The sequence below is a fragment of the Chaetodon trifascialis genome, chromosome 14 (assembly GCF_039877785.1).
Source record: "Chaetodon trifascialis isolate fChaTrf1 chromosome 14, fChaTrf1.hap1, whole genome shotgun sequence".
NCBI lineage: Eukaryota > Metazoa > Chordata > Actinopteri > Chaetodontiformes > Chaetodontidae > Chaetodon > Chaetodon trifascialis.
The window spans coordinates 10,306,699-10,330,465 of NC_092069.1; the positions used below are offsets into that span (position 1 = coordinate 10,306,699).

The 23,767-nt window shown below is 44.7% G+C and overlaps 2 protein-coding genes across 2 annotated transcripts; both read left to right on the forward strand.

Moving 5' to 3' along the window:
- Nucleotides 1–1,598: 1,598 nt before the first annotated feature.
- On the forward strand, nt 1,599–5,688 carry LOC139342318 (uncharacterized). Its single transcript, XM_070979374.1, has 2 exons — nt 1,599–1,713; nt 2,962–5,688. Exons 1-2 carry the CDS (start codon nt 1,663–1,665, stop codon nt 3,250–3,252), a joined length of 342 nt encoding a protein of 113 aa, XP_070835475.1. The 5' UTR covers nt 1,599–1,662; the 3' UTR covers nt 3,253–5,688.
- A 1,202-nt stretch (nt 5,689–6,890) lies between these two features.
- On the forward strand, nt 6,891–22,053 carry LOC139342313 (cytospin-B). Its single transcript, XM_070979366.1, has 12 exons — nt 6,891–7,077; nt 7,627–7,758; nt 9,353–9,964; nt 10,178–10,230; nt 16,540–17,063; nt 17,450–17,546; nt 17,685–17,751; nt 18,958–19,018; nt 19,396–19,492; nt 20,863–20,979; nt 21,066–21,125; nt 21,246–22,053. The coding sequence occupies exons 2-12, from the start codon at nt 7,719–7,721 to the stop codon at nt 21,333–21,335; spliced, it is 1,818 nt and encodes a 605-aa protein (XP_070835467.1). The 5' UTR covers nt 6,891–7,077; nt 7,627–7,718; the 3' UTR covers nt 21,336–22,053.
- The last annotated feature ends 1,714 nt before the right edge of the window (nt 22,054–23,767 follow it).

Sequence of the window (23,767 nt, forward strand, 5' to 3'; positions counted from 1 at the left end):
TGGTGCACAATTAGCATGAGAGGCGCCATCTGTGGCCTCTATTCACGGTCTGACACAGCAGGTGTTGTGTCTGATGGAAGCTCGTGGGCTCATTCTGCAGACATTAGCCAGAGGAGAGAATAAGGGCAGAGAGCACATTGCCTGACATGCTTATGTAACATAACATGAAGGCGATCATTAGTGCTTTCGGAGCGCTTTTAGCCATGCTAGCAGCATGTAATGTCGGTTTTATAGATCGCCATGAAATTTGTTACAGATATCCAAAATGCCCAGAAGATGAATTCTCATGACTTTGGTGAGGTAAAGCAGCAGGTAAATGTTTTTAATGTTGATGGATTGGCACAAAATGTTCCTTGGTTACTTGATAATGCATCCTACCTGCTGATGTTTCCTGTGGCGCCACCACGAGGTCCACACTTATGTTCTGAGCTCAACAGCCTCACAGAGCTGCTAGTATGTAGACTCGGCCTTTTTTATATTTTGTTTCACTTTCCTTGTTTTATATTTTCCCAAAATTAAGTCATCAATAGTTATAGTTTTACTGCTCTGGTGCTACAAATGCCGCGCGGTTCCTTTTCGTGCATAAAACCCAGCAGGCATCACGAGTTTGAGCAGCTTCATGCCTTTGCCACCTTAATGCCAGAGTCTGAGATTATTCGTGGACGCATGAGTTGAGAGGCAGAATTGGGTCCTATTACCAGAGATGAGAAAAAGGTCATTGTTGGCTGCTCACTCGAGAGAATTCCTCTCCAGCGAGAGAGACGTTATCAGCACAGCTACCTCATTATAAGACCTCACTCTGAGTCGAGGACCCCCAGGCCAGGAAGGATATTAAAGCTTAAAGGAATTTGCTGACATGGCAGGAGAGGCCATTCTCAACATCAACACAAAAACATCCAAATCATCCCACCTGGCAGATTCAAATGGATTCAAGTGGTTCTGACTTCAAATGACTTGCGCCTTATGTATATAGCCATTAGAGGAACTGCTGAAGTAAGAAATCACTCACACCTGATGTTAATGTACTTTACCTGAATAAGGTAAATTGATGTCAAATTCCCTTCAAACACACATTCACCATATATGATGAGATATTATTTTTTAGGGAATCATAGAAATAATAAGAATATCTTAGATTGTTGTATTTACTGATGTTGCAAGTATAGTATATATCAAAATGTATGAATATAATGAACTACATCCCACTTTTATGCAATACATATAAACCAAAAGATAATCTCAATACATTTTTTTTATTACTGTACACAACAGTTATAAAACAATATGCACAGCATGTTTGATTTCAATATGATTCAGCTAAATGTCAGTATACTGTCATATTTAAGCATGACCCAGCCTCCACTCAGCCTTCCTTCTGTTTAGACCGGCTTCTTTGTTCCTGTGTGCCAGCTCCTGTAATCCCCTTAGACACACCACCTGCAGACTGTCTGTTATGTAAAGACGGGAGGAGATGATATAAGGACAGGCAAGACTGTCCTGCATCAGATAGCTGAGAACAGGTTGAAGAGTCCAAGCACACACCGGGACACACCCTTCGTTTCCCTTCCTGGGAAGCCAGGAGCTTGAGAGAGAGAGAGAGAGAGAGAGAGAGCCAAGTGTTAGCTGGCATTTCACTCATTGCTGATTTAACAGGAAAGCAAAATGTTTTTCAGACTCCCGAGACTGACTCCAGGCTACATCAGGCTGCTGCAGGTGAGTTTGAGCAGTTTTGAATATTTCATTTTTTATGTAAATGTGAACATTCACTCAGTAAAGTGAGACTAGTTTGGATTTGTAATTTTTACTCTCAGATATATCGTGCCACTAAAGCTGTCTGGGTTGCAGGAACACAAAGTGCTGAGTCATTGGAAGGTGCTTGCTATGATGTTTGTATTAGCGGATTGCACTTTATTGCAAAATGTTTTGATTAAAAATTTTAAAAGCAGCAAGGCCGAAAGCCCTCTCAATGTCCTGAATTTGAAGTTGGGATTACTCCGTGCTTGGCATGCTCTGTTTCTATTGGCCTTTAAGGAGGGGAAGAAAGTGGCAGATGAAATAATGTTGACAGTTCTGAGAGCAGCCAATGATGTAATGAAGTGTTTGCGAGACACTGGTTTTATGGGTACGTACAAAAGTTTATAGACAGAGACAGCGCATGCAGCAGATTGCTTTCACTGAGCCTTATGCTGCCATTTTGCAGTCAGTTTTTCAGTCAAACTGTCTCAAAATGGTGAAATACAGAACTATCACATTATACTTTATATTATATACACACCATCTATGGATATGAGTTTGTTCCAGTCACTATAGGAGGCTTTTTGTTTTAGCTCACAAAACACAATCACCTTTTTGGTGACATTTACCACAAACAATGGAGAAATCCGAGGCTGTGACAGTCCATTGCATTGTAAATGGAAATGGGAATTGGGTGAGTGAAATACAGGAATAGCTTCTTAACTGTCTGTGACACAGCTCCATTAGAATCTATGAAGTTTCTATTATTTGCTCCTCTATACTCTTTATGATTGTCAAGGGCCCACTGAGGAAATTGCCCATGTCGCAAAACAGACGAGCTTTTTGTTTGTCAAAAGAGACAGATTGCGATTTGGTAAATGAGAGAAGATGAGTTTTTAATCTCTCTGGGACTGGTGGGAGGCCTAGATGGGGCGGGGGCTGAGGTGAGCATATTGTAGCTCACTCATGTGATGCAGACAAATGTTTGGAAAAAGGGCTGCAAGGCGCGCTGTCCTCTCATGCTTTATAGGCCTAAAATTGGTCTGCATCCATGCATTGAATTTGGACATTAACATATCATGACTATTTGATCACTGTTTGACAGAAACTTGTATTATTTCTGGACTGCTTTGATCGCAGCTGATGCAGTTTATTCGTCTCACATGATACCATAGAAATCCAACATTCCTCTGATCACATTCCACTCCCTGTTGTCTCCCCTTTCAGACCCAGGCCTACCATAATGTGTCTGTGACGCCTCCAGCTGAGAAGACCGTGCCCGGCATGGCTATGCTGCTGGGGGCCTTGGGGATCGGGATGTGTGGCTACAGCTCCAGGCAGTTGGCCCTCCACCACAGGCCCTCTGCACGTGTGCTGCAGTTGATTGGCACACACACTGACGCCAGCATGGTGGCAGCAGCCCACCGGACCCCCATCCTGGATGTTAGTCGCCGGGCCGGGACCACCCAGGAGTTCCCACCTCCCTCCTTTGTGGGCCAGAAAGTTCACTTGAAATGACCTGTGATGCTAGGTTGGATATAGATTGGTCAACATCACAGGTTGACTTCCAGTCACTACACTTATGCACATCTAAGATTGTAGCTATGCCGGCCCATTGCACCAATGCGGCCCATGTGCTCTCTGATCATGTGCAAGTGTGGATATTTGACTGACCTCAACCTTTATGTTGGCAGGAAGTTGGATGTCTCCTAATGAATTCTGTAACTAGCGCAAGACATATGAAAATAGTTTAAACGCTCTTGGATTGAATCAATTAGTCACTAATATTAGAGGCTTTAATTCAGTGAGAGGGCACTAAGCAATATGAATGATTGGATGAATACGTAATGATGCTGGAACTTCCCAAAGACTGTCGCTGAATGTAGCTTGAAGGAACAAACATGTTTAATTTGGAGACATTGTGAATCTTTTTGAGGCACGGCCTAAAAAGGGACTGACGCTTGGCAGTGCCCACAGTACACAGATGGTTGGCAACCCTCTTCTCTGCGGCCCCACCGCCGCCCCTTCCCTCCCCAGGCAGACGGCCACGTGTAAGTGCTTGAGCAGCCTATATCTGCCCATGACTTCAATTGATTTCCTCTGAGGAGGAGCAGGTGCCGTCCATCAACAAGCCTTGGCGTTTGCTGCCAAGGTCTGGCATCGGCTGTCAATCAAGTGACAGCGGCGGAAGACGAGGGCTGGCTCAGTGACTGGTGCTTCCTGTGTTCGGAAAAGTTTAATTCTCTAAGCGTTTGGTCAGAGTGCTGAAAGCGGAGCAGAGTGGTAGGGCTAATTTGTTGATCGAAAACTTCTAACAGGAGAAAGTTAAGTCGTGCAAACAACACAAACACCTTGCTGGATTATGAATCCTAATTTACCTGAGACGCTGCGGGTGGCAGGCGGGCAAGGTAGACGGGTGATTTCTCCTGGATAAGCCTGTGTCCTCTGTGGGGATTACTCCAGGTGGAAAATCATCCCTGGCACACACAGTCATTCACCTAATCTGGTATTAGAGACAAGGGCTCATGAGAGGCAGACAGTCCCTGTACATCTTAACTTTGTACCATTCCCCCTGCAGGGTCCACCATTTGTCCCACTGTGATCCATGAATTTATAGATCATGGGACTGGTGTTTCCATTTGTGTTTACACCAAAAATGTAGCAGTGAGGAGGGACTTTGGCGAGACACTGAGTGTGGTTGAGAGTGCGTGCTGTGCCTTATGGATAACACAGGGTCACACTGTCTTTATCATTACTGCCTCTTAGTTTGATGAATTTCTACTTAATGTGGAGTTTTCAGTTTCACATATTGTGAGTGAGCGATTTTATTTCTCCACAAACAGGGGACAGGCGGAGGAGAAACTTCACCTGTATTCTGGAAAGTTTTAATAAAGGAGGATGAAGTGTTTCATCCCTTAGAGGTCAGCTGGACCTTGCAATCCAGTTTTTCATTGTTGAACAGCCATCCCTGTCTGTCTGCCAAACTGGATCAGCAGCTAGTTGTTGCAGGTTGGGAGTTTTTAGAGCCCTAATAGTGGCCCTCTCAAACACTAGCACAGTAGGTCACCGACAAAATGGCCATGATCCACTCAGCAGAGGGGGCTAATGGTTCCAACTGGCACCAGACACTGAGCAATTGGTCACCTTACTCTAGACAGAGACTGACAGCGTTAACAGTTCCATAATGGGGTTGTGATGGCCTCAAAACAACAGGATATGTCTGATGGAAAAATACACAGTAAACCTGCGTTATAAAACTTTTTCTTTTTGCAAACAGCTGAATCAGATATGTATTTAATATACTCTTCATCTGTTTCAAAATCCAACCTGGAAGCACCTATCATGCTGGCGCCGTACTGCATTTTATCGTCACACTCATTTCACTTCCATCAGTGTGATTCAATGTGGGTGGAGGCTGCAGGTTGTGTAACGCACCTGGCTGGTTTTGATGGATTCTCTCTACACTGCAGTGGTGCACAGTGAGCACAGAGCACTGTGGAAACCTATTGATCTAAATCAGAGAGTGAGGGAGAGCTTGCCTCCTCACTGCAGCAAACTTCCTGTTTCACTCAGCACTGTAGAGTTTATGAGAGAGAACTGCCGAGACAGTCCACTGCCAAAAAAGAATATCTGAATACATGTTTGCCATTGGAATAAAGCAGTCTTCATCTGTTTGCTTGTTGTGGCCGTCACATTGCACACTGCTCATTCATTCCATTCTGTAAATGTCTGCAAACTCCAGTTCAGCGCTGCCCATTGAAGGAGAGATTTGTTCTGTTAGCAGTATAATTCAATGAAAAGATGTTGGATGAGATCTATGAAATAAAAGCATTTAGCAAACATGCTGCTCTATTTTTGCACTTAGTCACACCTGTGGGTCAGATTGTTTTTGTACAGCGTTGTGCGATGAAGTTGTGCTTTTTGTACCGAGAAATAAATATGTTTTTAGTCAAAGTGCAATTCATGCTGTTTTGCTGTAAGTAGGCTTGAAGAGATTAGGCACACTTGAATCACTGAGTCATGTAGATTTTCGATTTCAAACCTTCAGTATTGGGCAAAGGTTTCACGCCATGGGTCATCTTTGTATTAGTGTAAATCATTTCTCAGCTGCACTTGGAAACAGTAATTATAAAGAAAATCACGATCTTCAATTGTGAAATCTGGTTAAACAGGGTTAGTGCTGTAGTACCTGTTCACACTCTGCACATGCTGCAATCACCAATAAATATTTTAAGTCTCAAGACCAAAAATAACATTAAGCGCCAGTGAACTCAACACTTAAATGTGTTTCAGCATACTAAAGACCTGCATAGGTCTAATACGAACAGTCAAACTATCCTTGAGTGAAGCTTAGCTGTGGAACAGTTTGCAGATGACCTGTGATACTCAGAATTTTAAAAACAGGAGTAAAAACTTTTTTTAATAAATGAAATGGAGGAAAGAGAGTTGGGCAAATGTACTTAGCCTTTTTGTGTATGTGCTATTTGTATGAGTAATATCTAATTAAGTCTGCAAGTCACAGCCCATTTAAATCTGTAAGGTAGCAGAGGCACAGCAGACCACTAAAATGGAAATAAGTTCCATTAACTTTTTGTTTAAGTGTTATTTTATTTTGCCAGTAATTGGACGAGTGTGTTATGTGCATGTTGCTTAAGACACAATGAAATACAAATAATAAAAATGAATGCCAAAGAGTAATCAGACAAGCAATTCAATTTATGAGCAAAAACATGCCACTTCAGTTTAAAGCACTCACAAGCATCTTTAAAATTCATATAATCTGTTGGCTGCACAGACCAAAACTGTCAGTGCCAAAGTTGGAATATATTTTATCTTGGCTGCTGAATGCAGATATAAAGTTAAATTAGACTTTCCAGCCTGGGGGTGTCTCGCACAGTAGGTCAGTGGGTCATCGGCCTGTGAGCTAGCTTCATAATAAGTCGAGAGAAGAGGGGCCACCACACTTTTCAGGGGCAACAGGTTCCTCTAACGCAGCCTAACTGTGCCCTCCAGTGGACGTAGCAGCGGTTATCGGCGCTATCGGTCATCGATGTCCACAGGTTTTTTTGTTTTGTTTTGTTTTTTGTTTTTATTTTTTTAAATCTTTTCAATACGGTTTAAAATCAGCTTTTATCTTCTTACCGAGATGTTTTGTTCTGCAAACTTTTTTTTTGCACGGATTAAACTTTGCTCTGAAGAAACGCCGCTGCATTTGTCAGTGTGTCAGTCCCCCCGCGCGGTGAAGGCACGGCGGAGCTGCGCGCTCGGCTGAGCAGCGTGGAGAGGGAGAGTTCAGCAAAGTCCGAACAAAAGGACCGGGGATCTATTTGTCCGCTTTCAAGGGTTTGTATCCACTTTTCACTGCTCTTCAAGTCAAATGCGTGGGTTTCAACGTACTGAGCGACAAGTTAAGCGACTTTTCTCGGCACGTTTTCGAACTCTTGGGCGCGCGCTTGATTCGGGTTTGTGTGTAAAAGTTTGCATTGCGCGTTAAAGTCTGCGGCGATGTTTTAATCAAGCTGGATCGTTTGTGCTGGATTTCTAATATCTCATGTTACAGTTGATTCTCATCAGACGCGTTTACTGTAAGCCTGACAGCTTTGTCACATGTGGTCACGGTGAAGCGTCCCGTTTCTCTTCCCTGTGATCAAACCTGATTGTGCAAACAGGCGGATTTTCTCCCAACATTCAACAGCATTCAACCTCCCTCAGCCTGCCATGAACTTTAAGGCACTCAAGGTTTCTTGCACAGGGGCGCAGGCACTGAAAAACTTTTCAGCTGGATAACAGTGCATGACTTCATCCATCATCTTACTGGATGCCGTGGTGTGTGTGTGTGTGTGTGTGTGTGTGTGTGTGTGTGTGTGTGTGTGCGTGCGTGCGTGCGCGTAGGTCACCTCCACAGTGCCACTTTTCTGAGTTGAGTGAAAGAGCAGCAAGCACCTGCAGGGCCCCATCAGTGGCCCAAACCCCATTACTGCAGTATGGGCAACTTTTCCAGCAAGGACGGCCATGCACCCACAGGTAGGTCAAAACACAAACACACACACACACACACACTTATGAGCCTGCAATTCCTTGTTATTTTCAAACTAGCTCTGGTCAGATAACCTCTCTTGAATCGCCTTTGTTCGGGCTCTGCGATCAGAAATGGGATTTTAAATATTTGGTACTACACAGAGACGCCTAGCAGTATGTGTGTGTGATGGGGGGGGGGGTTTGTTGGCCTCCATGTTTTCAGAGCCAAGCCACCTTCAGGCTCTGATACATGTGGTACAAGGAGGGATGCTAGAGACTGTATGAAAGCCAGCAAAAGGAGAGGCAAACAGAAAGTCTGTGCATATTTATGTGTGTGTGTGTGTGTGTGTGTGTGTGTGTGTGTGTGTGTGTGTGTGTGTGTGTGTGTGTGTGTGTGTGTGTGTGTGTGTGTGCGCTGAGCGGCAGCAGGAATCTTGGCAGCCCTCCTGCGTGTTGCTCAGTGAGTGGTCATTCTCCTCTCGTCCCTATGTGATTCGTTCTGGCCCCGCCGGGCCAGCTGTGATGAATCGGCAGAATTCCTCAGCTCAGCACAAGGGCAGCGGATTAATCATAGGAAGCCTAATGCTATCTGACACACATAGAGACGTCAATGGACGCACACACACTCACACACACACTCCGTCCCATTCAGTCAATCTGCCACCCGTGCCCATGGTTGGACGAGCACATTAAGGTTTGGAATGAAGAAATAAAAAGCAGGGGTGGCGTGAGAAAGTTATTAGACAATCCCGTCATTCTTTCTCAGTGATTTGGCCTTACAGCAGGTGGTGTATAGCTGCAAATGTTCGACTGCCGCTCTTACATCATTTGAGAAAAAAACCCAGTCGTGATGCTAGCCGCAAGGCTTTTGTCCAAACAAGGCAAAGGAAGAAAGAAAAGAAGGAAGACATGATGTCCAGCCGTTCCCGTCGTTTCTTCAGTTATTATTGGTGGCGTGCTGTTTCGGGCGAGGAGTGCTGAGCCAAAAAGTAAAAGTCACTCGTGTTTTTGTTATTGGGAGGAGTTTGGAAAGATTTGTGGCCGACTGCTGCAGAATTGGTCTGTGTGTGGTGAACATTTGTCTTCTGTGTTCTGTGCGAGTTCCTGAATTTGGAGAATGAGTGTCGCAGCAACATTGTGAATGAGCAGTCCAAGAGGAATGTCTATGAAAGCATTCATCTTCAGGGGCATGGTCTGGATGTCTGCTGGCTAATGAGGGCCTCGCTGCTTCGGTCACCTCAGTGAATGTTGTTTTCTCTGCCAGCATGACTGCTAATCTGTTTTTTTCCTTCATTCTGTCCATGCCTGAGCTGCTATGTCAGTTCTTGTGATCTGTTCTGCTGTGACTTGTCACACTTGTTCATAACTTTAAAGCCCCTCTCCGCTCAAAACGGCTTTATGGTTGCTTCACTCAGATGTTTGACCTTCATTTTGCAGAATGACATACATGCATAGTTTTAACCCTAGAAGTCTGTTTTCACATTTGTCTGTTTTAATAGAAGTTTAAGACATGAAGGACTTTGTGAACCGGCTGATAGCAGTCCATTATGCAGCTTACACATACACCTCAGTGACATCTGTGTTTTTTTTTTTCCTCTAGGGGTCCATGGGGACAGTTTCCACACTCCTCCTGCATCTCCGCAGAGTGATGGGCCTGCGTTCATGTCCGGTGTCCCCCAGCTCCTTCCCCCTACCTCACCTCTACCTTCCTCTGCAGCCCCAGCTTCATCTCCGCCTCCTGTCCCACTCCTCACATCCAGTGGGAAAAAGGCACAGTCCAGCACCACTCCTACTGCTTCCAGTCCCCCTCCTAACTGGAGGCCTCATCCACCGGGCAGCTCAAATAGCTCCACCGTCAGCCCTGGAGTTAGCCTGGTGCACAACAAGCCAGGAAGTACTGTGGTTAAAGGACAAGCAGCTTTGGGGAGGAATGGGGGTCCTCCTACCTCCGTCCATCGGACTCTGGTCTCCCAGGGAAAGACTGTGGCCAGCAGCCCTACAAAGAGCCCCTCTTCCCTGAGTGGCGCCTCACCTGTGGTGGGCAGCTCTTTGGGACAGACCTGGAGCGAAAGGGACAGTGGTCTGAGTCAGTCTTTACTACCCAGTCATGAACCTGGGGACAGCCAGGACGAGGAGCTGGAGAAGCTGCTGGAGGAGTGTAGGACAACACTGGGTATCACTGCCAGTCAGGACGGGACCACGAACACAGCAGGCAAGTATTCTTTTTTTTTTTCTTAAATATACTTCATATACTGCTGATAAATAGTATTCATGCTGGCAGAATTTTTCTTTGATCACTAAACCTTTTCATTTCGTTGTGCGCCTAACGTTTCCTGTTTTGAGAAGGGCAAATCTATTTCTGCGACATTTTTTCGTATTTGATATGCATCTGATGTCTTCTGACATTTCTGTATCCTTCCCTCAGAGATACTGAAGCATCTACTGACAGAAGTGGAGAGTTTGAAGAGTACTCTGCAGGTGAGATGTGCCACAAAGGTTGTTTGCTTTTTAATATATTCTGGCCGGTTTCTTCTTCGCCAGTGTTCGGCTGCATGCACAGTGTGATACTAATGATGTAGGAGCGTCTGCTAAACCCTGAGCAGTGATTGTCCAGTCTTAGCTTAGCACTTGTAAGTAGACCCCGTATCCTTGTCCAGTTTGGGATTTCTCTGCGTACAGAGCAATTCCAAAAGCATAAATACAAGACATTCAATTCAATTCAATTCAATTTTATTTGTATAGCGCCAAATCACAACAGAAGTTGTCTCAGGACACTTTCCATATAGAGTTGGTACAGACCAAGCTCTTTTATCTACAAAGAAACCAACAATTCCCCCATGAGCAAGCACTTGGCGACAGTGGCGAGGAAAAACTTCCTTTTAACAGGCAGAAACCTCGAGCAGAACCAGACTCTGGGTGGGCGGCCATCTGCCTCGACCGGTTGGGTGAGAGAGGAAGAGCAAGAGAGGGAGAGTGAGACAGACAGACAGACAGACAGACAGACAGACAGACAGACAGACAGACAGACAGACAGACAGACAGACAGACAGACAGACAGACAGACAGACAGAAAAGCAGTCAGAGAGAGAGACAGAGACAGAGACAGAGACAGAGAGACAGACATGCAGTCACAGTAACAGTGACAGTGGATGTAATAATAGCAGTAGCAGTTGCAGTGGATGTCAGGCAGGGCCAAGGCAGGAGATGCAGCTGAAATCCACAATCCAGATTCAGCCACTGTCCATGGGAACCTGCAAGACGACAAAGCACAGAGACTCCGGGGAAGGAGCTAAGTTAGTAACACGCCGTGGTAGGACATGAGAGCGTGCGGATGGAGAGGGACAGAAGGACGGAGGAGCTCGGTGTATCTTTGGATGTCCCCCGACAGTCTAATCCTATAGCAGCATAACTAGGGGCTGGTCCAGGACAAGCCTGAGCCAGCCCTAACTATAAGCTTTATCAAAAAGGAAAGTTTTAAGCCTACTCTTAAATGTAGAGACAGTGTCTGCCTCCCGGACAAAGACTGGAAGATGGTTCCACAGGAGAGGAGCTTGATAGCTAAATGCTCTGACTTGTAGCTTTAACCTTAGACTTTTAGCACAGTATCATATATGTGCCCATTGAGAACATAATTAAGGCTTCATTCAGGAGGTTCTCGTTTTAAAAGGAGTCAGCTGGAAATTCCTGTCTGAAACGAAGGATGTTGTTTTAAAAATGACTTGGATGTGAGTGGTAACTGCATACATGCTGTGCCGACGGACATGCTAATGGTAACCAAGAGGAGTGGGGCTTTGTGAGTGGTCAGTTAGGGACCACACTGACAGAGGAAGTGCTTCGGCCTTCTTTAGCTTGTAGATTTGGAGCACTCATTTCTAAATTTGTCTTTCATTTCCCTCTAAAATGATATCTTTGGTCCCTTTTTTCACACATGAAAAAACTCAGGGTTTTTTTGCCAGCATAGACTGATGTGGATAAGCATAACAAAGTAAACAGGAAGTTCAATTATACATCAGTCAAGAGTAGTTCTTGTGACCTTTCGTCCAGGAGATAACACCATACACCATAACACACCCTGTCACCCTCCACCGTCCCCTCCTGTCACAATAGACCTTGGAACAGGTCCCGCTGGGAGCTGCAGCTCTGCTAATTATGCTCTTCCTGTCCTCTGCTTCTCTTGAGAGGCCCAAAAGAAGGAAACCATTGAGATCATCTTCTGTCCGACAGTTGAACAGAGGTAATTGCTAATGGTTGTCTTAACCGTTAGCGGGACACCTTTTGCCTTCATTGTTCCAGATATTATTTAAAACGAGATAAAAAGTTAGGCTTCCTTCACACACATTTCCTTCTCTTCCTTGGACTCCAGCAAAGGATGCTTGTCCAGAAGGGACCCACCAGCTGTTTTGGACCGACCCATTATTAGGCTCCAAACCCAAAGTTGAATAAACGACACACAATAATAGAAATTCTCCAAGCGTTCTTCAGTCCTATTGCTCAGGCGTTCCATGCTCTTATGAGGATGGTGATATGCTGCGGTAATTTCCTGTCAGTCGTTGGTTCCAATTCCTGACCCTCCCTTATGAGGATTGTAGCCAGAGGCTCCCAGCTTCCTTGAGATCTGCCACAGATTACAACAGCTGGAGTATGACCTCCAGTGCGCCTCCCTCGACCCATCTCTTTTCTTCCCCCCGTGGCTATCCTTGCTTCTATCATTCTTTTATTTTACCTTCTGTGAGAATCAGAATTATTTTTCAGTGTATTTCATTCCATTGCAAACAAGTCTACCCCAGCTCTTCTACTCCACACTTCCTTGGTGTCAGCTCTTTCTCTACTTGATATTCAATCCCTGCTCCCTCCTGCCTTTCCTTCCTCTCTCCTCTACTTTCCCAGGGACCTGGAAATATAGCGTTAAGGTCTTGCACAAGCCTTGCACAGGCCAGCTAAACCTCAGAGAGACTGTGGTATAGCACTGAGGGGTAGCCGTGTATTAGAAGTCAGGGGCAATCCAACACTGTGTTTACATGGGCCCTCGATAGGGCGATATAAGCTAGCAAAGCTCGACTTTATGAACCCTCTCAGTCTGCTCTGCTGTCCTGGGAGCCTTTTTGTGGAGAGCCGGGGAAGGGGAGTGCAGTGCAGAGGAGGGGGTTCACATTCGGCTGTTCAGGAGACAGAACTTGTTTTGTTTTGTGCTGTGCGGTGTGGTGGGGTGGCCAGTGACTGACTGGCCATGTGTTTCTGTGTGTGTGCTGCACGTGAGACAGAAGGCTCACAAACGCATACAGATGCATTGAAAGCCTTGGCTGGTGCAGTAGGTTTTTAGCTTCAGAGGGAAACCTCCTTCCTCTTCCCTCGCTGTGCCTCTCTCCTTTTTCTTCATTCTTTCTCCATCAGAGGGCTGACCGCTCCTCCCTGAGCACAAGAACTCAAAACAATTACCCTCCAGCTTTTGCTGCAATGCTCCTCTCTCTCCCATCCCTCCCTTCCTCTCTGTCTTCTCCCCACCCCTCCTTTTCCTCGCTTCCTCACCTCCTGGTCTGCTCTTTCACTTTCATGCATCTTTTCATCTGACCCCAAGTTGCTTAATCCTTTTTTCTTTAGCCCCTAACCTCCTTGTTTTTTGACCTTTTTCTCCATGTACTTTAAGTAGCCATTATTCTTCCATGCACATTCTGTCAGCTAAGCCTTTCCTACACGCCTCTTCAGATGTCTTCATCCTTGACTTTGCAAATTCTCCTCTCTGTCTCTCTTTATTCACAGTCATAATCTGTTTCTTAAAGTCAATTCTGAAAAGAAAACTCATGATTACCAAATGTGCAGTAAACTAAAAAGCATGTTATCCAGTGTACCATCTGTCTGTGCTTATGTGCACCACCAGTGTTCAATTGTCTTAACCAACAAAAATGAAAACACTCCATTCATTGCTGGGTAGTGTGTGTGTGTGTGTGTGTGTGTGTGTGTGTGTGTGTGTGTGTGTGTGTGTGTGTGTGTGTGTGTGTGTGTGTGTGTGTGTGTGGGGGTGGCTGGTCAGATTTGTGTTCCCTCTCTCCCAGAGATTTAGTGGATCTCAAAGCACTGCTTTGGAATCAGTTCCAGGTGAATGCTGCCGGAGATTTCCAGGAATGATCTCCAGGTTCCTTCTGCTCTATTGTCTCCTCGCGAGGCTGCTCCACCAAGCCAGACTCAAAAAAGGCCCTGTATGTGGAGGCCACCGAGGCTGTTCACATAAAAAATATGAAAATAAAATGAAGATTTATTGTGTATGGGAGGGTTGGAGGAGGGGACTGTGTGCATGCTGTGTCGAATTTGCAGTGCAGAGTAAATGACAGTGACTCGGGACCCTTTCCTTTGATGCCTGAGGACTTTTAGATATGCAACTTGTCAGCTCTACCAAGTCATTTTCACGTGCCAGCTGGGGGGTATTTGGCCATTTTGTGTGTGTCTGACTGCTGAAGAGGGAATGAAATGTCCCTTAATAGGTGTAACGGTGTATTCAGCCACTTTTTTGAAAACACACCACAGGCTGTGGAAAGCTGGTGAGAAGAACCATTACGGAGCTGGGATGTTTCCCCAAGTATGTATTAGTAAGACTGGGTGTGGAGGTGAACTAAGGACGGGTGGTTGGACACACACACACATACACACACAGATACAATTTCCAAGTGTGCTTGAGCCTTCCACGTATTGTCAGGAACTCACATGTGCACCAACAGTGTAGCTGTGTGTGCGCCTATGAATGCTGGATACCACATCTGGTCTTGCAGTGGGGCACTAGGTCAACTCTTGAGGGAGTACAAACATGTGTATGCGTGTGTGTGTCTTAAGACTGACAGTGCACACCCTTATCTCAGTGTGACTGAGGAGTGCCCCTTCCTGTTTCCTTATACAGACACGCTCCAGTTGGAGTGTCCACGTCCAGATAACTAAGGCTCTCTGAAGACCAGACCCAAGTCGGCTTTTCAGTGTTACTCAGTCTAAACTTTTCCCAACAGAGATCTGTCCTATCATACATTTGACCCATGTCGCCAGGCAGAGTGTGCAGCTTACCCTGAACGTGTAGATGTGTGTGGTTTGGTGGTGAGGTAGAAGAATAAATGAGGTGTACGTGTGTGAGAGAAGAGGGGAATATGTGGGTGGGTGTGTGTGTGTATTCAGTGTAATCGGGTCCAGCTGTGGTCTTGAGTCACTGGTCATAAGAGGGGGTGACTTGGCTCAGATATCCACTCCTCCTCCACATCTTCATCCATTCTTCATCTTCTATAATTACCAAGCTTCCAGGCCCCTCCGCCCCTTAGCGCTCCCTCACATCTCTCTGCCTCATTGCTCCACAGGCAGTTTCTAAGTTCGTGCCTGATTTCAACCACTTTCATTGTCCTACCTCTCTCCTTTTCCTCCTTACTCATTCCCTTTATCCTTTTATGATATTGGTTGCTCAACATTTTTTCTTTTTAATGATCTGGTATCGTTTACCGTCTCGCTGCATTGGTTCCGAGTGCGTCTTTTGACGTGTGGGGCAGTGTTTGTGCATGTCTGAGGTGACATCGCTCTTAAAGAATGAAACCTGAAAACTTTTTCTGCGTCACTCATCCTCAAAGATGTGAAACGGAGTCATCAGTGACACAGGAGGCAGTTTCACAATGCTCCCAAAATGTTGCTTCAATCTGTTTTTTCTGTATGTGTCCAGACTTGTTTGCTGCCTTTTTTTTCATATAATTGAACTCATATTCCCATTTAGTCGATGTTGACATCAGTAAAACACTTTGAGCAAAACCTTTTGGCTCACAATTCAGTTCTGCCCCATTAGAGTTGACTCCACTCCCCTCTGCTTGCTGAGGCTTGCTGCTCAGTTCAGTTCAACCCTCCTAATGAAGCTCAAATGGATATTTGATTGTTCACTTGATTATAGTCATTGTCTGCTGAGGGTTCATTGTGTTTTTGGCGGTCATACCGGTTTGGGTTCAAAAATGCCAGTTTTAATCTTTTGTATGTTTTGCATTCAGTTATTGTAGAAAATGATTTGCAGTAGAATAATGTTTATCAAAGTGTAGCAGCGTGACTTTTCTGTTTGTAGAGTGATGAAAACTGAAGCTGCTTGTATTATTGATCTGGAGCCGGAGGTAAATTTGAATAGGAAGAAATGTCTTTCAGAGGGTTTGTAACAGTAAATTTTGTCAGTTACACCAGCAGCTCAGGATGAACTGTAATAATGTTGGTGATCCTTGGTAGCACGGTGGCACAGGTGGTAACACTGTTGCCTCACAGCTAGAAGGTCCCCGGTTCGAATTCCGCTGTGGGCGCTGGTGGCGTGTCCTCCACCATGCCTTCAGTGCCTGCTGCTCGAGGAAAATGGGGGCCTTTCTGTGTGGAGTTTACATTCACCCAGGAGTTTGTGTTCACCCAGGGTATCCTCCTTAAATAACCCTCACTAAAAACATGCAAGAAGATCACTGCCTGACCAATGGTGACATACAGAGTTGGGTCCCCGGGCGCCGCTGTCGGCTGGCAGCTGGCAGCCCACCGCTCCTGGTCTGCCGCGGGGGAAGGACAGACCAAGGATGGGTTAAAGGTGGAGAAAATAATTTCACGGAAGCATGTGTGCAACTAACCTGTGTGTGATAAAGTACATTTCTTCTTCTTCTTCTTTAATTTTTCACCTCGCACCCACATCGGTTTGTGACCAAATGCCCACAAAACGAATGGCAATCCCACCAGCCAGCTTTCCGCAAGACTGTATGAGTTGATGTGTCAAGGCTGATATTCTTCACATAACAACTACTGTTTCCCCTTCAGACGGAGCGTGGAGAATGGCTGCAGTTCCAGGCTGACCTGCAGGTGGCAGTGTCGGTGGCAGACCGCCTGAGAGCTGAGGCAGAAGAAGAGCTGACTGCACTCCGGACGGCGCACAAGGATGTCGAAAGGGAGTTGGTTGCTGCCCAGCAGAGGCAGAAGGAGGCTGATATGCAACTGGTTACCCTGAGAGGGGAGTTAAAGGAGAGCAGGCAGAGACTGGCTGCCTTCACACAGGCTCCATGTCAGGAACCAGAGAGGCCACATGGAGAACCAAACAACAGCCCCGAAGGCAAAGAAGGAACCCAGAGGGGCAGGGAGAGGGGCGTGTACAGGGCGGGGCGGGAAGCAAGGGAAAGCAGGAGTCACAATGAATTCACGAAGAATGTCGCAAGCGAGGAGGCCAGAACAGGCTGCAAAGGTGTGACCAAGCGTTACCTGAGAAACGTGACCAATGAGGAGGTCAGGAGTGGAGAGGAGGTGCGATCCGGCGAGACGCGACGGACGGTAACCACAGAGAGGTCAAGGTGAGATAAACTGTTCGACCCTGTGCTTTTTGGGTGAATATACGAAAACAAATAGCATTTCTCCAGCACATTAACGAATCATGCGTTCAGTCAGATATTTCACAACAAAGCCTCTTTTTTGTCTCTCACATTTTTTGCCTGTGACGTAGCAGTCACCAATGGATACCAATCACCAAATTTGGTCAGGACTGTGATTGTGGTTTCTGTTTTTTTCTTTTTTGTCTTGCACTCAAACCACAGGCCTTCACAGGGCCACTTGAGGACAGCTTGAAGCACTTCATCTATAGCTGTTACAAAGTGAAACAGCTGCTGCAGAAAAAATGGCATGAAAGGCATGGTTTGCTTTAACGGGTCTGCTCTCCTCACTGTGTGCTGTAATGTTGCAGGAGCCTGTCCAGATTACCTGCTTCCTCAGACTCCCCCGCCATGCAGAATGGAACTTCCCAGTCCAATACTGCCTTAACACTTGGCCCTACAAACAAGGTGAGATACGTTATCTTGTTGAAGGTCCTTTGTCAGGGTTTGGTTGTTAGCCACAGGAATGCTTACGCACTTAATCCATGGTTTGCTGTTCACGTAATGATTTTGACTTAATCTGAATGAACTGTCTTTGTTTTAAAGAACTTGGGGCAACTAAGAGGCCAAAGAACTCTGGATTGGCAGGACAGCAGGCCAAGCACTGACACAGGTGTGTGTATGTGTGTACAAAATGCTTGTGTACAATGTGTCACAGTATGCTTGTGTTTGTGGTACGGCTGTTTCTTCATTTTACCACTTTTATCCTAAAAATGTTAAAGGTCCCTTGTGGAGTTTTTGACCACCAGCTACGCTTACAAGTGGATCCCCGTTTTGTTTGTATTGCACATGTGCACAAGGACACACAAGATAATCGAGGGCGGTTACGTGGCAGGAAATTTACCAGTGTGCCACCAAAGACAATGTGGGTTTGAAAATATTGAAATCAGGCTTACAAATGTTGCACGAGGGAGGAAATGTATTCAACATGTTTGTTAGACCTCAAGTATCCACACAATGCATTTAGGTAAGAAAGACTGAATGTTAACCTAGCCTTTGTTTGTTTGCAAGAAAACTTCACAGGGCGCCTTTAAAGCTGCACTAATCAGCATTTTCTTATAAACAATGACTCACATGGTTATGCATAATCACAGCTCACAGGTAGTTGTTACCCAACTCTGCAGTCAAGGGCGTAGGTTTGGTTGGAAATTTGGTGGAGACATGTTTTATCAAATGGTTAATAAGCGCAGTTGTGTTTGTGTGTACTACCTCTTTTTTCTTCCACATGCACACATGCACAAATCTTAACACACAAATAGCTTCGCTTGGCAACATGTTGGCTTCATTCAGTATGTATTTGCTTATGTAACTTGGTTAAAGTTACAGTATGTAAGTTGTCTGAGCAATGATCAGAAATGAGCAAATACCTTCTGTTTTAAAATATCATCAGTTGAATGATGATGGTTATTTAGCAGTACCTTGTCATTGATTGGGACATGTCCCTACTGTCCATACTGTAATCTTGCCTCTGTCTGCAGTTCCCCTCAGGTCTACAGAGCCTTTTAGTGTCTTTCAACTCACTGTTTTGACCCTTGTTGGAGACCAAAACAGAGCTTGAAGACGAATGAATCCTGGAAACTCGAGTCCAAATGAATGCCAGTGTTTCTCTGCACCTGCAGAATACGATACACGGGGAGTTGTTTGCTAACTAATGCACTCCTTCATACAGTGAACATCCATGTTACAGCTTGCTCTGCTGTCCCCAAGTGGTCAAAAATCAGTTAATGCTTCTTTAAACATGCAGTAGTTCATGTTAGCATGAGCCTTCAGAATGACAGCATGCTGTTGAGTTATGAAGTATGATTGCTTCTCTTTACAGGAAAACGTGAGGAGTCTCTAAACAAGTACAACTCTGCTCTCACTGAGCTGCCTCCCATTAAGTGAGTCTACACACACACACACACACACACACACACACACACACACACACACACACACACACACACACACACACACACACACACACACACACACAAGACAAAGCATTGTGTCCAAGAGACCAGCTCGATTGCTACAGTACATCCTGTGTAAATCTAATTACCCATTTTGACCCGAGTACATTTATCTGGCAACCTCATAAAGCTGGATGGGATTGGAGCCAAAACACCTCTCTTACTTGAATCAATGGGTTAATTAATGTTTCAGCTGTGTGACAAGATTTTTTTTTATGTAACACCACAGCTGATAACAGCAATTCTTGCAGTGTTTAAATGAAAAGATCTGAAGCCCTCAGCAGTTTGCATGTTGTTGTTGTCAGGTCCCAGGATGGTTTCAACCTGCTGCTGCGGCGCCACGGAGGCTCGAAGAGAAACTCGCTGCTGCGCTGGTGTCAGAGCCGAACGCAAGGCTATAAGGTTTTGTTGTCTTTGTTAAGGCTGCACTATGTGATATTTCATAGAATTTTACACTGGTCTTAAAAGGCTAAACCATAATTTAATACAAGTAATTGAATAGCATTTTCCCAAGCAACAGCTAATGTTGTATTGAAGATAATACTTGACAACTTGCGTTTGTGTGGTTCAGTCAGGATGGACTAATTGGAAGAAGGACTGAAAGAGTTATTGAATAATGAATTTAGTTGATGTAGTGTACACAAGAGGAAGTATTGTGAGGGATGAGTGTTTGGTGATTAGAGAGTTGTGCGAGAATGTTCCCCCAGTGGAGTCCCTGCACTGATTGTGGTGAAGAACTTAGAACATCTAGCCTGGCCGGATGGTCTGGATTGATGTGATCTGGATCTGTGTCATGTCATGTGGACACTGATAGCCCTTTTCCATACACGTGCTGGCTTGACTTCGCTCAGTTTGAGTTCGGTGCATCAGCCTAGCATGGCAGGGATTTGCATCTCCATTACAACAGATCTACTGATGCATTTGTCTTGAGTTAACATTTAAAAGCAGCTTCCTCTTTAGCATTGTTTTCTTTACATTTGTTCGTGTCATCAGGAATATTCAGACTGTCGTTACGGTTCTGCTTCACATCTTTTGGCATCGTCTGAATGATGACAAAGGCTGTCTGAGGATGAAATGACAACTGACAGCTGCAACAAAGGGAACAGATTTCAAAATTTTCACAGCAACAAGACGATTGGCTCACAGAGGTTGTGCCAAACTCTGATTGGTTAATGTGAATGAGGGGCTGGTCTTTAGTCAGCTGATTGGAAAAACCTAAACAGTGAAAGTTCATTACTGTCCTCCATGATTACCTGTTTGTAAGCTTCATTTTGTATCATGCACTGTGGATTATATACATACTGTACACATAAAAGTGTTTAAGCGTGATCAGGATTATTTTGTCTGCTCTCGCTGCCAGACTTTCCCCCTGACTTAAAGAGGTGTCTCATTGCTCTTTATATTCTCACTATGAAGTCAGATTTCTGGTTTTCGAGCATCTCTCGAATGAGTTGTGATTTTTGGATTACATACCTCAGTAGACCCTTTTTCACAGCACAGACTTGTCACTGCAGAAAAAGCACAGGCGTTGCTAATGCAATTTTCAATGGCTGTGCTCTATTCAGGTGTCCCAGTAAGCCGTGACAGTAAGCCAGCATACACTGTACAATAGCAGGACCCTTAAACTGAAACAGCTAAATGGAATTCAGCCATTCTGTGAAAAATGCCTGCTCCAAGTAGTTCTCCCGCTGGAGTTTCAATCGACTTTTGCAGCTTAACCGACTGGTTCCCTCGTGGCACTGTAATCTTTTCTGTCTTTTCTCGCTGTGCAGAATATCGACATCACCAACTTCAGCAGCAGCTGGGCTGATGGTCTCGCCTTTTGTGCTGTCTACCATACCTACCTCCCCTCGCACATCCCTTACAGCACTCTTACTCCAGAGAACAAGGTAGAAACTGTGCCCGTTGCCTGTTAAACGAATCGGACCAAGTGATTTATGGTGTTCAACTTACGGGTTCGTATTCGTCTTTGTAGAGAGAGAATCTCAGCCTGGCATTCAAAACTGGAGAAACTGTCGGGATCGCACAAACTCTGGTAAGCCTTGGTGTCTTTCATAGAAAACACACATCATTTTATAGCAAAGTCTGATCTGACTATGACAGATTCCAGGTTGATTTTGAGCTTATAATCTTATGTGAAATCTTCGCTCCACAGACGGTAGATGAGATGCTGAGAGCAGGCGGTCCTGACTGGCAAAGGGTCCTGAGCTACATGGAGAGCATCTATCGTCACTTTGAGATGTGACTGTTGGAGGTACTGACAGACAATCCCTCCATAGCGGATCCTTAAGGAGCCCTCAAAGGAAACTACATATGTTGTTGAAATGATGGCTACTTTACTATACCTTTGTTGGGTGTCTGGAAACTGGAGAAACCAATGATCTTCTGTTTTCTGAAAAAAAAAAAAAAAAAAAGGCATTTAAAGCTGCAGTTCACAACTTCTTGACATCAACATGTTTGTTTTTGCTTGCGTTAAAATGCAGGATATCTTAGAATCAACAGTAACGGTGGCAAAAACTTTTCCGTGTATTTTCAGTGTGACTTTGCAGATGCTGGTTCAGGCGAGAAATAGAGTGTGTTGATTATTAGCGCACTTCACATACTTATTTACTGAGTAATAAGTACTGTTACTGCATACAATCCAGTACAAAGAATGAAGAGAATGTGTTATGAACAAAACAACACTGGACAAAAATCTTTCCTGTCTAGCCTTTATGCTAAAGACATATTTTATCATGAAATGGTGAAGGAGTGATACCAGGTGGAAGTGACACAGCGCAGTATTCAGTTTGGTTTGTTACCATCGGCTTCACAGTCAGTATTTCATTCCCTTGTTGTCTTTCATATGTTTAATCAGATGACATTTAACATGCATCCGTATGTCATGTGAAGAATTTAAAGTAGAAAGAGGTGAGAATCTAACCAACTGAGGAGTAGGGGAACACCACCGTTTAATACAAAAAGTTAGTAGCTTTGTAAAAAAGAAATAGCTCTCCATGGAAATGAAGCTTTCCAAAAACATAAGCCACCATGACCGCCATAGACCATCAGAGTATCTGGATCTTTTTATAGCATCCCTTTGAAGAAGCTGTCTGTACAGGTAGAGTTGCTGTAAATGTCTCCACACTGGTACTTCACAAGCCAAAAGTACTGTATTACATCATGTCCTTCATCAGATCTGAAGGCAGGCCTTGAACTGCACATTGTTTTATCTGCCAACATGTTTTGCCTTTTAAACTCGTCTGTGATGCTCTGCAAAGGTTCTACTTTTTCCTGGCCCTTTTAGCACTCTGTAAATATGCACTTTTGTCAGCACTTTTTTGGTGTAAAGATGTAATAATGTACAGTACAGATGTCACACAGCTGCTGAAGCCTTTGAAGGGCTCGGTAGGCATTCAGTATCAAGGCTGCAGACCTGTGAGAAGATTTGTCAAGCTCAGATGTCTGTTTTTGAAAAACCGAAAACGCATCGAGTGTGTGGCAAAGGTCAAAATCTAAGACGTGCTTCCATGTTATCACACGTGTGCCAGTGCTGTTTAGGTGATCAGGGATGTGCCTCGCAGGAGTGACGTCGACACAGGCTTGCGTGTCTGGTTGCAACATCATCTCATGTCACACCTGCATCCTCACAGGCCCATGAACGCATCCTCATATTGCACCAGTGCTGAGAAACTAACAAACTGGCTCTGTTTGGACAAGTCTGTTGCCAAAGTCATACGTGCCAAATGTTGGAAAAATAATCCTTTTTTTTGTGGAAGTAGACCATTGTAAAACATGTCTATATGTAACTAGTGTGAAAAAAAAACATACCAAATAAATAAAATGTTAATATGAAGCAAATGATGTTGTGTGGATATTGGATATAGCAGTGACTTTCAAAGGAAACTAGTGTCCATTTATGGGCTTCAAGGCCTGTAAAGTATTCCCTTCTCTTCTGATATAGTCCAGGTTCTCGATTAGACAGGAACAAGCAAGTTTTAAGTGCTAAGTTAGCTTGGACTCTACTACCCTCTGCTGGTAAAGAAGCATTAATACAGGTTTTTATTTTGCCTGGATGTCCCTCAGTGACAGTTTAAATTACTGCTTAGGGGTTAAAATATGCTCCTATGATGTCAGCTCGTCTCCTCCATGCTGCTATTTTTTGTTCTTTGTGTAAAATGTATTTTTCTGTCATGCTTGCGTCAAGTACAAAACACAGTTGTAACAATGGCGACATCCCTTTTTCAAGTTAAATCAAACTACATAGAGTGGCGGTGGCTATTTTGGATAGGGGCTGTTTGAACAAAGTAATCTTCATTTTCTCCCAAGACAAAGCCCCGCTGACACCCTGCGGTTCTGTTGCCATGTGTTGTCACAAGCTAATTAAAATGTCAAACCTGTTTACCACATAGCTGCATTGCGATAATATGGACTTGTTTTTCAAGGAGGCGGTATGAAGTATTGAAATGTTTCCGAAAACACTGCAGATTGAAATAGCAGCCTCTATTTTCAGATAACATGCCAAGAATTAAACTCCCGGGTGGTTTTGTGTCACATATTGCATGCAGAGTTGTGCTCCTTCTGACATTCAAGACGTATTTTCTTCTCAGTATGGATGAAGTAACGCCAGAGCGTCTCTCTGTGCTTTGGACAGCACTGGGAATTGTCAAACCCTGAATAGACAGACGAGACGCATCC